The following is a 12,028-nucleotide window of genomic DNA, read 5'->3' as shown; positions in this document are numbered from 1 at the left end:
ATATCCTTTTGCCACAGCTGGCTATGGAGGAAGCTGCTTCTTAACTCCAGGAACATCAGTGAATGACTTTGCTTTAAAGCATGAGGGTTGATAACATTTTCAAGGGTTTATCCTTGCTTGTGTAACTGCAGATGATATTTTGGTTCATATAAACATCTATTTATTTTTTTTATAAAATCCTATTATACCCCTTGCCCTGATTATATCATGCAGGTGTGAGTTCCATTGGGTAACTATAAAAACTAACTGCCTAAACTAATTTCACTCTGTTCTTTAGCTTATTTGGTCGAATTCTTGTGAACTCTTCATTACATTCTGCTTTTCTCCATTTTCTGCCGTATTCATTAAAACTGCTTTGATAAGTTCTAGGCCGAGCTCGAGAAATAGAGGATGGGAACATCTAAAATGTGTTCAAGCCTTTAAAAATATAATAATTATATTGTGATAGAGCCACAGTCATGGTCCAGAACCCCATTGTGCAAGGTGCTGTACAAACACACAACAAATAGTCCCTCACCTGAAGAGCTTAATGCAGGATAAGTAATGCAGAGCTTAATGCAGGATAATCCAAAATTAAAGGGAAAACTAGTGTCTTCTTTCACTGTTCCTTCAGAAAACCTTTTTTCTGTCCCACTGGGCAGGCTTAGTTTTGCCCTTTACTTCTTTCGTGTAAGAGGGTACCTTAAGTTAGTTGTTCTTATTGCTGATTGACTTATCAGAGACACACAGAGAATGCTTTCCTATATTGTGACTGACCTGAGTGGGGAGCTGATGAATGAACAAGCAAACATTCCGCTAAAAAGGAATTGCCAGGACACACACACAAGTATATATATTTTGGTAGTATTGAAAGGGTCAATTCCTTCTCCTTCACCGTGTGGTCACTTTTTTTTCATATATTTACATTTTAAAATTATTTGTTCTTTCTCCCTACTAGGGAGTTAGGGACATATGTCCCTCTGGAACTATACAGCACAGGGAAGGTAGGTGACGGCCTGTGTGTGTCTTCTCTTTCCTTACGTGTTCTTTGTAAGGACCCTTATCAGAGCTGGGGCTGGGATGAAGCATTAGTATATGTGCTATTCCCAAGTCTTTTAAAGTGGATTCAGTTTAACTCAGTAAAGGACATAGTAGGAAATATAATGTACTCAGAAATGACATATATCTTCTGAATATCTTCAGATATTCAGGGGAAAAAACAGGCAGAGAGGAAAGTGAATATTTAAGTCTGAGATATCACTAATTCAGTGGAATCAATCAGCTCCAACTCAGAAAGCTAATACTTTTTAGAGCCACCTGCCCCGGGTTATAAATTTCCCTAGCTTTAAATACGTTTTTAGAAAATGTTCCTTGTTTCTGATTTAAATATTATGAACGTTTAAAGCTACTGAAGCTATCTTCTTTAAACTTGGCTTCATTTTTTTTTTTTTTTAAGTTTCAGTTCTATAGAACAAGCTGAGTTAGGAGAAAGTTGACTTAGTAATTTTAAAGTTTTGAACGTTTATTTCTAGTAAATTAATCCTAAACCAGAGTGTACTTATCTGAGTTCTAATCAGAGTATATGGAGAAGGTACATTTTTCAAATGCTTAGATAATTCAAAATGACTGCACTGAATTTGTTCAGACTTTAAAAACCCAACCCATGCCCCTTTTGGCATGAGACCAAGCATGGAAAACTTCAGCCCAAAAGAAATTTGACAGTGGTAATGAGGAGCTGAATAAGGAGGTTTAGAATAGAAGTTGATATTCGACATTAATTGTAGTGGGATGCTATATGCACCCACTCTAATAAGTGTACATCTGTCTGTCTCTATTTCTCTGTCTGTCTTATTTAGGGCTTGATTCTGCAAAATGGTCAGCACTGTGTCCTCAGTCCAGCAAAGGACTTAACTTCTTGTATGGGAGTAGTCACATTGACTTAAATGAGACTACTTGTGCTTAAGGTTAGACATATATGTAAACCCTGGCAAGATCAGGGCTTATATGAGAAAGAAGGACAATACAGGACTGTGTGATAAAAGAGGTAAAGGATTTATTGCAATGGCAGCATTACTCTTGAGTAGAGAAACTTATAAGTGTTTTGGTTTGTTTTATTACTTTTAAATTGGTGGCTGCTGGAAGGTGCCAGAGGTTTGGAATGTTAATTGTAATCCCAGTGATGATAGATTAATGAGCAGAGTGTATAGAAAAAGTTTAAAGGAACTAGATAAATGTAATGTATCACACTATTATCACCACATATTGTATGTTTGAATATTGTGCTGTTTGTAATGCTGAATATAATAATAAAACTTATATCCAGTGAGATGCATAGAGATTTGCGCCCAAATTTTCAAAACAGACTCTAATTTTGGGTGCTTCAGTTTTTGGGTGCCTAACAATTTTTGGGTGCCTTCAGATATGTAGTGCCTGATTGTAAGAGGCATGGAGCAGCTGCATCTCTTATTGCCTTTTTTTAAAAAATATGAGTGCTATTCACTTCTAAAAATGAGACCCTAAGTTTTCCAACTTAAGCTATCAAAAATGAAGTTACCCAATGTTAAATTGGGTTAAATTTGGAAAAAGTGGCCTAAATGACTTGCCCAGGTCACACAATGAGCCAACAGCAGAGCCAGGAATCGAATCCAGGTTCCCTGACTCCTTGTCTTATGCCCCGTCCATTGGGCCATACTGCAAAAACCAAGATGTGGTCTTCTAATCACACCTATTGCCTTTTGTTGCTTTCTGTCAAATATGCTTAATGCCTGTTTTCATAGTGCCCTGCACATGAAACAACTTCCTTCTTCCTACGTGCCAAGCATATTTTTGGCTTTCTGTCTATGATGAAACCTGCTAATTTTAGCTACTTTTACTCTACAAAGGGTCTTATGTCTACAATGCAGGTGGGAGTGAGCCTCCCAGCTGTGCAGACAAACTTCTCATGGTAGTGGAGCTCGCTCTAGTGAGCTAAAAATAGTTGTGTGGCTGTTGCAGCACCAGCAGAGACTTGGGTGAGCCCCCATTCCCTGGGTCCGAGCTGTGGTGGCTAGCCTGAGTCTCCACTGGTGCTGCAATGTCCACACAAGCCCCATTACCATAAGTCTGTCTACCTGGGCCGGGAGGCTCTCTCTCTGCTGCAGTGTCGACATACCCATTGTGTTCCCACACTCATGCTACCTCCTTAATTGTACTGTACTATATCTGTCCATATTAGACTGGGTGCGGGGACCTGTCTGTATTGGAAAGAATCATGCTAGAGCAGATTGAAATATTTTAGATGGAACAATTTTCTGTCGGAAAATGCAGTTGTGTCAAAATCAGAATGTTTCACGAGACTAGGTTGATTTTGATGAAATTTTCAATGGGGAAATTTTGAAACAATTCGAAATCAAAACAAAGTACTTTGTATGTAAGACACAGGAGGTAATTTCCTGCTCCACTTAGTGCTGGTGAAGCCCCAGTTGGAGTACAGCGTCCAATTCTTGGCACCACAATTTAGGAAAAATGTGGACAAATTGGAAAGAGTCCGGAAGAGAGCAACAAAAAAACTAAAGGCATAGAAAACCTATGAGGAAAGATTAAAAAACTGGGCATGTTTGGTCCTGAGAAAAGAAGACTGAGGAGGGACTTGATAAGTCTGCAAATATGTTAAGGACGGTTACAAAGTGGATGGTGATCAATTGTTCTCCAGTCTACTGAAGATAGAAGTAATGGGCTTATCTGCAGCAAGGAAGATATTAGGAGAAACTATCCAAGTATAAGGCTAGTTAAGTTCTGGAATAGACTTTGAAGGGAGGTTGTGGAGTCCCCATCATTGGAAGCTTTTTAAAACAAGTTGGACAAACACCTGCCATGTTTGTTCTAGGTTTACTTGGCCCTGTCAGAGTGCAAGGGCTTGATGACATCTCGAGGTCCCTTACATGCCATCTATTTCTATAATTCTATGACGTTCTTGTTTTGTTTCTACTATATATAAAGATTGTTTCAACATTATCTAAATGAAACATTTTGTTAAAGTCATTTTGTTGTTTTCAAATTAATTTTTTTCGGAATTTCTCTTTTCATCCTGAGTCAGGACGAAAACAAATTTTGAAATGTTAGAATTTCCATCTTCCAACTAGCACTAAGCCATATGCTACCTATGATGCTATGACAGTAATTATCAATCATTTTAAACTAAAGTTTTTATATTTTCCATCTTCTAGGTATGATAGGCAGAAGTTAACGGTAAAAGAAATACATAATTGCCAATATGTTGCTTGTATGAATCCAACTGCTGGCAGTTTCACTATCAACCCTCGACTCCAGGTACGGTTTCAAGTGCTATATCTTAGTAACCCTATATTTATTATTTAATATGTTAGATATAACGTTTAGAATTTTAGCCTTTCATTGCAACAGACATAAACACTAATTTGAATATGGTCAGTCTCTCTTCTCGCCTTGAACTTCCAGTGATGCCAATAGTAGCTAGCTCTGTGCTCCCAACCAGCAGATTTTATCAAAGTGTATAGATTGCTGGTCCATATGGGTATTCCCTGTGTGTGCGCATATGCTCTGTGTGTCTGAAGCTCTTCAACAGCAGTATCTGCTGGTCTTTGCTTTCACCTTTGCCTCATGCTCCAAAGCAAGGCCATAAGAAGCAGCCCAGACTGACCACCTCTCTCTCGTTCCTTTTTATTGCTCTCGGTCTGGGAGGGAAGCTTTCTGTGTCTGTAGCCTTCTAATGTTCCTTACTGACATCGACTCTATAAATAAATTTTAAATAGTTGCTGTCAAGGTTCCTTCCCCACTCTGAACTCTAGGGTACAGATGTGGGGACCTGCGTGAAAACCTCCTAAGCTTACTTTTACTAGCTTAAGTTAAAACTTCCCCAAGGTACAAACTATTTTACCCTTTGCCCTTGGACTTCCACTGCCACCACCAAACTTTATCTGGGTTCCTGAGAAAACGTTGTTCGGAAACGTCTTTCCCCGCAAAATCCTCCCAACCCTTGCACCCCACTTCCTGGGGAAGGTTTGGTAAAAATCCTCACCAATTTGCATAGGTGACAACAGACCCAAACCCTTGGATCTTAAGAACAATGAAAAAGCTTTCTTACAAGAAGACTTTTAATAGAAGTAAAAAAGAATCACTTCTGTAAAATCAGGATGGTAAATACCTTACAGGGTAATTAGATTCAAAACATAGAGAATCCCTCTAGGCAAAACCTTAAGTTACAAAAAAGACGCACAGACAGGAATATTCATTCTATTCAGCACAGCTATTTTCTCAGCCATTTAAAGAAATCATAATCTAACACATACCTAGCTAGATTACTTACTAAATTCTAAGACTCCATTCCTGTTCTGTCCCCGGCAAAAGCATCACACAGACCCTTTGTTTTTTTCCCTCCTCCCAGCTTTTGAAAGTATCTTGTCTCCTCATTGGTCATTTTGGTCAGGTGCCAGCGAGGTTACCTTTAGCTTCTTAACCCTTTACAGGTGAAAGGATTTTTCCTCTGGCCAGGAGGGATTTTAAAGGTGATTACCCTTCCCTTTATGACAGTTGCTATTAGTTTAGTCAGATAATTTGGGGATCAGGTTTACTGTTCCCTTTGTTCCCCCGTGTATCAGAGCACTTTGTATGCCCAGGACACCAGGCCTCAAACCCTGCCTGGCCTGCCCTCAGAACTTCCTGATGAGTGACCAGCGCAAGAGCTGCCTGAACTGCCTCTGAGGGCTTGTCTTCACTACCAGGGTAAGTTATGCCACTCCAGCTATGTGAATAACGTTGCTGGCGTTGCTGGTAACTTAGGTCGACTTATCCCGGTGTCTTCACTGCCCTGCATCGATGGGAGATGCTCTCCGGTTAACTTCACTTACTCTTCTCGGAGAGGTGGAGTCCTGGGGTCGACCGGAGAGTGCTCTGCCATTGATTTATTGGGTCTTCACTAAATCTGATTTGCAGCAGTGTCTATCTCCCTGTAGTGAAGACCAGCCCTGAATCACACATTCCTTCGAAGTGTGATATCTCCCTCTCCTTTCCCTATCATGGGAGTTCAGATTTAATGGACCTCTCCATGAGACCCATTTTGGATCTGCTCCCACCCCCATCTCATCAATATGAACCTCTAGATCAGAGGTGGGCAAACTACAGGCCACATCGGGCCCACGGTACCCTCCTGTCTGACCCCTGAGCTCCTGGCCCAGGAGGCTAGTTCCAGCCCCTCCCCGGCTGTTCCCCCTCCCCCTGCAGCCTCCGCTCACTGCGCCGCTGGCGCAATGCTCTGGGCGGCGGGGCTGCGAGCTCTTGCCGGGCAACGCAGCTGCACAGCCCAGCCTGACCCGGTGCTCTGTGCTGCGCAGTGGGGTGGCTGGCTCCAGCCGGGCGGCATGGCTGCCTGTCCTCTGGGCGGCTTGGCTTTAGTGCTGCCAGTGCTCCAGGCGGTGCGGTAAGAGGACAGGGAGTGGTTGGATAGAGGGCAGGGGAGTTCGGGGGCGGGACGTGGATAGGGGGCGGGACGGTCAGAGGGCGGGGAACAGGGGGTTTGAATGGGGGCAGGGGTCCCGGGGGGGCAGTCGGGAATGAGAGGAGGGGTTGGATGGGGCGGTGGGGGACAGTCAGGGGCAGGAGGTCCAGGGGCGGTCAGGGGACAGGGAGGGGTAGATGGGGTGGGGGTTTCACGGGGGGGCTGTCGGGACAGGGAACAGGGGGTTTGGATGGGGCAGGAGTCCCGGGGGCGCCATCAGGGGGCAAGAAGCAGGGGGGGTCGGATAGGGGGCAGGGCTGGGCCATGCCTGGCTATTTGGGGGGGCACAGCCTCCTCTAACCAGCCCTCCATACAATTTCGGAAACCCAATGTGGCCCTCAAGCCAAAAAGTGTTCCTTCCCCTGGTCTAGCTAGTGCCCCTCCAGCACCGACACTTTCCAGCTTGGAATCCTCCAGTAAACCCAAGGACTCCTCTGAACAGAGATATGAGGGAGAGTAAGGAGGAATAGTCATAAAAAGAGAGGTTTCAGAGTAACAGCCGGGTTAGTCTGTATTCGCAAAAAGAAAAGGAGGACTTGTGGCACCTTAGAGACTAACCCATTTATTTGAGCATAAGCTTTCGTGAGCTACAGAAGTGAGCTGTAGCTCACGAAAGCTTATGCTCAAATAAATGGGTTAGTCTCTAAGGTGCCACAAGTACTCCTTTTCTTTTTTCATAAAAAGAGAGAAATCATGCACAAGTCCTCTAAGAAGAGGATTACTTCTCCTCTACCTCTCCCCAGCACCAAGTGAGATTTCATATCCTGATTTTCATAGAGATCGCCTACAAGGGTTGGGCTCTTGCCGGGCTCTTAGTCTGCATCGGTGCACGTTGCACTGGTAGCACTGGATCCACTGACAGCATTGTCTTCATCTCCAGTTGAGGTGGTGGCACCAGCCTCTCCTTCACCCCTGGAGGATTATAGACAATACCAGGACCTCTTGAGGAGGATCATGGACACCCTTGAGATCCCACTGGAAGAGATTCAGCATCTCATCCTTAAACTTCTGAACATTCTCCACTCTACAGCTCCTTCCAAGGTGGTGTTCCCGATCAATGAGGCCACAATGGATCCTGCTAAAGCTATTTATCACACACCAGCCACCTGTGCTGTGACCCCCAAAACTGTAGAGAAGTACTTGTGCCCTCCAAGGGAGTGGAATTTTTGTTGTTCCACCCTAACCTGAACTCTGTCATGGTCCAGGCATTTGCAGAACAGGCTGCACCAGCCCAGGTCCACTCTCTTGGACAAGGCTGTCAGAGGACAAGATCTCTTCAGTGGAAAGAACATCTCATCAGCCAGCCTACTCTTCCATATTGCAAACTACCAGGCACCGATGTCATATATTACAACAAACAGAGTTCACCAGTAAAATACTGCAACAATGCAGGCCCCAATTCCAGGCCATCCTGGGTGAAGATAAACTGGTTGCAAGATCATCCATCCAAGCATCGCTTGATGCGGCAGCATTGCAGCCTCTATAGCTAGGAGGAGGGCCTCTTGTTTCTAGTCCCTGGGGACAGAAGGCCCAGGGGACAGTTGAAGATGTCCCTTTTCAGGGTAACAACCTATTTAGTGAAAATACTGATGAGTAACTTCATTCTTTTAAGGACTCTTGTGCCACCGTCGTGTGCTGCCATCTCATAGTACCTACTGGCCCTTCAGCCCTTCTATCCTCAGAGGGCCTTTGAGTACATAAAGAAATACTACAGGATACAGCACACCAAACACACTGCCCCACGAGCATCCTCTTTTCAGATCCAGCTGCCTACCAAGAAGACATTTTGATGAGATGCTTCAGAGCCATCAACCAGTCCATGCACAACCAGTCCTTTCAACCTCCTTCGGTGGCTCCCTGGCCCATTTTCTTCTGATGTAGCACTGCATCACATTGGAAAAATGAGTCTTAAATATCATGCCAGCTGGCTACACAATCAGATTCCTATTTACCGCTTCTCCAAAACCCCTCTTCAAGGACCACTCTCATTAGAGGATACTCAAACAGGAGGTGGCTGCCCTAATCCAGCTAGGGGTATAAAACCTATACCCTCCCAACATGGGGGAAGTGCTTTTACTCCAAATACTTCCTAATCCCCAAAAAGAATGAGGGCCAGAGACCCATCCTGAACCTCAGACAGCTGAATGTCTGTCCTGGCTGCTATAATGAAGGTGGCTGGTTTGAGGCCCTCTGTTTAAAGGATGTGTATTTTCATGTAGAGACTATCCAGCACACAGGAGATTGCTGTGCTTTACAGTGGGCCCAGAGTGCTCTCCTTCAGCCTCTCAGCTACTTAGGCATGACAAGGGGCCCCCGTGGGGTTGTTTTAAAGAACAACATTGTTTCCTCAAAGTTCTTATCACTTTCCAGCACAGACTCTTTGTCCTGTACCGACCTGAAATAATTAGCACTTTGGCCTTGCATTTGTTACAGAGTGAAATTCAACAGCATGGAACTGATGTTCATACCTTTTTACAATACCTATATACTCTTTTGTCTGTCTTTATTTCTACTACTACATAATTATAATTCTATCATACTTATATAACTTTGAGGGCGACCCAACATGTAGGGGATCCCTTTGTTCCCGCTCCACCTACAAAGACTCTCATGGCAGATGTCTCCCTGCTGGCATGGGGAGTGCACCAGGGTGACCGCACAGCTCAGGGCTCCTGGACTCCACGAGAGTCCACGCTGCACAACCACCTTCTTGAGCTTCAGGTAATACCTGAACTGTGCAAGAGATCCCTACCCTTCATCAGGTCCTCTGATGTCTGGGTCAGGTCAGACAATATGACCTCTCTTTGTTATATAAACAAATAATGGGGAGCAAGATCCTCCTCACTCTGCAAAGATGCAATCAAGCCCTGAAACTGGGGTATCCACCCTCTCTGCAGTCTGCCTACCAAGAGTAGAGAACTCCCTAACAGGCAGTCTCTGCAGACAGTCCCTTCAAGAACCATATGTGGGAACTCCACTCTTTGGTGATCCAGCAGATTTTCAGCAGTGGGGATTTCCATCCTGGGATCTCTTTGCAACCCAGAGCAACTGGAAATACTGAGATTACTGCTTTTCAGATGCCTAGGGGTCCAGTTCCAATAGAGATGCCTTCTAGTAGAGTGGTCGAACTTCCTGATATACTCATTGACGTATGCCTTGCTTTCCATCCCCCTGCTTCCTTGCATCCTCTGAAAGCACAAGCAGAACAAGGCAGCAGTAATCCTGATATCCCTAGTGGCCAAGGTAGTTCTGGTTCACTACGATCCTGCAGTTGGCAATCTCTCTTCCGAAAGACTCTTGAAATGGGTTTCCAACTGCATCCTTGTCGGCTATGAACGTCCAGAAACCCCTCCTCAGTATGTCAGGGCTCATTCACTCAAAGTTCCAGCTGCCCCTGTGGCTTCCATACAAGGAATTCAATTCTTGGAGATCTGTCAAGCAGCAACATGGGATTCCATTCATATGATGGCTAGACATTATGCCCTGGTTCAAGCTTTGTTTAAGATGCTTCCTTGGGTTCAGTGATCCTGTGAACAGTGGTGCAGAGCACCTCCTCTCCTCCTCCTCAATAGGCATTGCTTGGGAGACACCCACAGTGAATACTTATAGGGACCAGCACTTGAAAAAGAAAGGAAAGTTAGTTACTTTAAACTAACGGGAGTTCTTTGAGATGTGTGGTCCCCATGGATATTCACAACCTGCCCTCCTTCCCCTTTGCTTTGGATCCTTATAGTAGGGTTATGTATGGTAGAGTAGGAACTGGAAAGGCAGTTGATCTGCACCGGCCTACCCCATTTGCTCTTGGTTTGGAGCACGAGGAACAGGGAGCACAGGCAAGGACTAAAAGACACTGCTGTTGAAGAGTTTCTGGTTTCAAGCTCTCGGAGGGTGTGCACACTTGCCATGAATACTCATAGATACCACGTGTCACAAAGAGCTCCAGCTCCTATAAGGTAAATTTACAAACTCCTGGGCCATGTTCTCTTGTCTGCTGCTCGTGTAGCACAAAGGGAGTGTAAAGTAGCCAGAACCCCCATGGGTTAGGGAGGGTTATAACAGCCCCAATCTACTGCAGTCCCTGGCACAGGGGGTGGGAATGGGCCGTGACTGGAGTACACAGCTCTCCCTGGCTGGCAGATGGCCAGTCCTAGTTAGACCGCCGTTGGGGACTGCTGTACAAGAGCATCATGGCTGGGGCCAACTTACAGGTAGTCTCAGAAGCAGAGTACCACGACCAGCTCCCTTGTCGTCCCTCTGAGGGTGGGTGTACGCTACATCGGGGAGTGAGCCTCCCAGCCTGCCTAGGTAGACTTGAGCTAGCAGAGTAAAAGTAGCAGTGAGGATGTTCGGCTGAGGCTGCAGCTTAAGCTCTCAAGCCCAACCAACCCCTAGGCTTGAGAGCCTGAGCTGCAGCCCAAGTCGCGACGTCCATACTGCTATTTTTAGTGCGCTAGCTCGTTCCTTGCTAAAGCAAGTCTGTCTACCGAGACTGGGAGGCTTGTTCCCAGCTGCAGTGTAGACATACCCTGAATGGCACACAGCAGTCAGCCTCTTTGCCTCAGTCTGTTGGAATTATCAGGTGGTCATTGACTTGACTTCACTTCTGCCTTTTCTCAGAATAATAAAAATCTTATTTTGTTTCTTATTTTCAGAGACATTTCACAGTGTTTGCTCTGAACTTCCCATCTGCTGATGCCCTGAACACCATCTATAGCAAGATCCTTGGTTTCCACTTCCAGAGGCATGTTTTTAATCCATCAGTGTTAAAGAATGCTCCAGCCATGATTCAAGGAGCAATATGGCTTCATCAAACTATGGTTCAGAACTTTCTACCAACCGCGGTTAAATTCCACTACATCTTTAACCTAAGAGACCTCTCAAACATCTTCCAGGTCTGTATCATAGACTGACTTTCACTCTAAGCATAACACATTATTATTATTATTATTATTTGTTTATTATACAGTGCCTAGGATCAACCAAGAGTAAGGCCCCGTTGTGCTAGCCACTGTCCCAATAGTAACAGATAGTCCCTGCCTTGAAGAGTTTACAATCTAAATAGACAAAACAGACAGCAGGAGAAAGGGATGTAATGCTCAGAGTGATGGTTTGCAAACATCATGTTAAGTCTATGATTTTGGGGGTGGTGGTGAGGTTTTGCTGGGAGGGAAATGTCTAAACGAAAAGACAAAGGGAGAGGGGACATAAAGGTTAGAAGGTGGGGAAGCAAAGAAGGGTGGAGGACTGAGGCTGAGGTAAAGAGATTGGCTGTTTTCTCCATTCCTTAGTCTCAAACAGTGCATGGGAGTCCAGAGCAAAAACTGGATTCTGTGTTAGCTCCTGCTAGCTTGAGAGTTTTTTGTGGGATGGGTTGCAGGAGGGAAGTGATGCTCCTCCCTGGAATATTCTGTTAACCAACCCACATTTAGGGGGGAAGGGTTTCCCTCTTAGGGGGGAGGGGTTTCTGCATGGGTCTGGTCCCTCAGAAAGGAGAGGGTACCAGTCCCCACAATACACGCACTTTTGTAAGGATGCAAA

The 12,028-nt window shown here is 44.9% G+C and overlaps 1 protein-coding gene across 1 annotated transcript in view; it reads left to right on the top strand.

Moving 5' to 3' along the window:
- The window catches only part of DNAH11 (dynein axonemal heavy chain 11), a 291,551-nt gene that overhangs the window by 140,808 nt on the left and 138,715 nt on the right, over positions 1-12,028 (top strand). Inside the window, exons 48-49 of the mRNA XM_073333745.2 lie at positions 4,185-4,287; positions 11,143-11,382. Of these exons, the coding sequence (XP_073189846.2) occupies positions 4,185-4,287; positions 11,143-11,382 (343 nt within the window). The remainder of the gene's footprint in view (positions 1-4,184; positions 4,288-11,142; positions 11,383-12,028) is intronic.

This window comes from Lepidochelys kempii, chromosome 2, assembly GCF_965140285.1.
Source record: "Lepidochelys kempii isolate rLepKem1 chromosome 2, rLepKem1.hap1, whole genome shotgun sequence".
Lineage (NCBI taxonomy): Eukaryota > Metazoa > Chordata > Testudines > Cheloniidae > Lepidochelys > Lepidochelys kempii.
Note: the sequence above shows the minus strand (reverse complement) of the source record. Positions and strands in the feature narration are given on the sequence as shown.